The following is a 1,167-nucleotide window of genomic DNA, read 5'->3' as shown; positions in this document are numbered from 1 at the left end:
CTTATCCACCACAAAAACCACCTGGTTTTCCTTCCCAACCCAACTATCAGCTAAAACCTCAAGGAAACTACCAAGCCAAGCCTCAAACTTATTCTCACCCTCAGCAACAAATGAATGCACCACATCCTCAAGGTCAAGTAGATGACACAAATGCTTTACTTAGACAACTCCTAGACGAACAAGGGAGAGGTGCCATTGAACTTGCCACACAAATGAAAGCAATGCACCACAAGGTTGAAAATGTCTATGGTGAGTTAAATGCTAAGATAGAGAGGTTGCAAACACAAGTACAAGGACAAGCTTCCTAATCATCAACAAGACAAATGGGTTCTCTACCAGGAAAACCAGAACCAAACCCAAAGGAGTTTTGCAATGCCATCTTCAAGGAAGAAGTGAACAAGGTTACTAGTATGGGTTTTAAAAAATCAAAAATGGATAGCCATGATGATGAGAATGAAATGTCTATTGAAGAGATCTCTGGTCTCCTATATGGTTCTGCTGCTGAGAGTTTGGTGGTTGCTAAAGTTGAGAAAACTGAGAAAGGGTCAAGAGGTAATGAGATAGTCACCAAGGAGGTTGAAAAGAAAGATGAACCAAGTGTTGCTCTTCCTCTTTATAGTCCTCCAATTCCATTTCCGCAAAGGGTTCTTACAAAGTCTAAAAAGAAAGTGCTCTCAAGTTTCAAAGCTAATATGAATAGAGTTGGAGCACCTTTGCCTTATGTGGATAGCTTGTCTCAAGTTCCTAGCCATATAGAGTTCATCAAAACTATTCTAGCAAACAGAGAAAAGGTGGAAGAAATCATGGGAATTTTTGATTCACCAAGTGAACAACAACCCAGACCAAAAACACTTTCCAAGCTTGAAGATCCAGGCAGATTTAATATACCTTGCTCACTTGGTGCTTTACAACTTGATGATGCCTTATGTGATTCAGGAGCAAGTGTCAATGTAACGTCACTTGAGATGGTAAAGAGTCTTGGGATCAAAGACATGAAGCAGCCCTCTTCTTCCATCATGTTTGGAGATGCATCCTCAAAATCTCCACTTGGTTTGATTGAGAACTACCCACTCAAGGTTGGTGATTGCACAGTTCCAACAGACTTCATGGTAGTTGAGATGAAAGAAACCAACAGGCTCCCTCTCATACTAGGAACTCCCTTTCTCA

General features: G+C 40.9%; 1 protein-coding gene across 1 annotated transcript in view; it reads left to right on the top strand.

Moving 5' to 3' along the window:
* Positions 324-1,167, top strand: part of LOC104759747 — a 6,989-nt gene continuing 6,145 nt past the window's right edge. Inside the window, exon 1 of the mRNA XM_010482637.1 lies at positions 324-1,109. Within this exon, the coding sequence (XP_010480939.1) occupies positions 324-1,109 (786 nt within the window). The remainder of the gene's footprint in view (positions 1,110-1,167) is intronic.

Source organism: Camelina sativa, chromosome 17 (assembly GCF_000633955.1).
Source record: "Camelina sativa cultivar DH55 chromosome 17, Cs, whole genome shotgun sequence".
In the NCBI taxonomy this organism is placed as follows: domain Eukaryota; kingdom Viridiplantae; phylum Streptophyta; class Magnoliopsida; order Brassicales; family Brassicaceae; genus Camelina; species Camelina sativa.
This window is presented reverse-complemented; position numbering and strand designations above follow the sequence as displayed.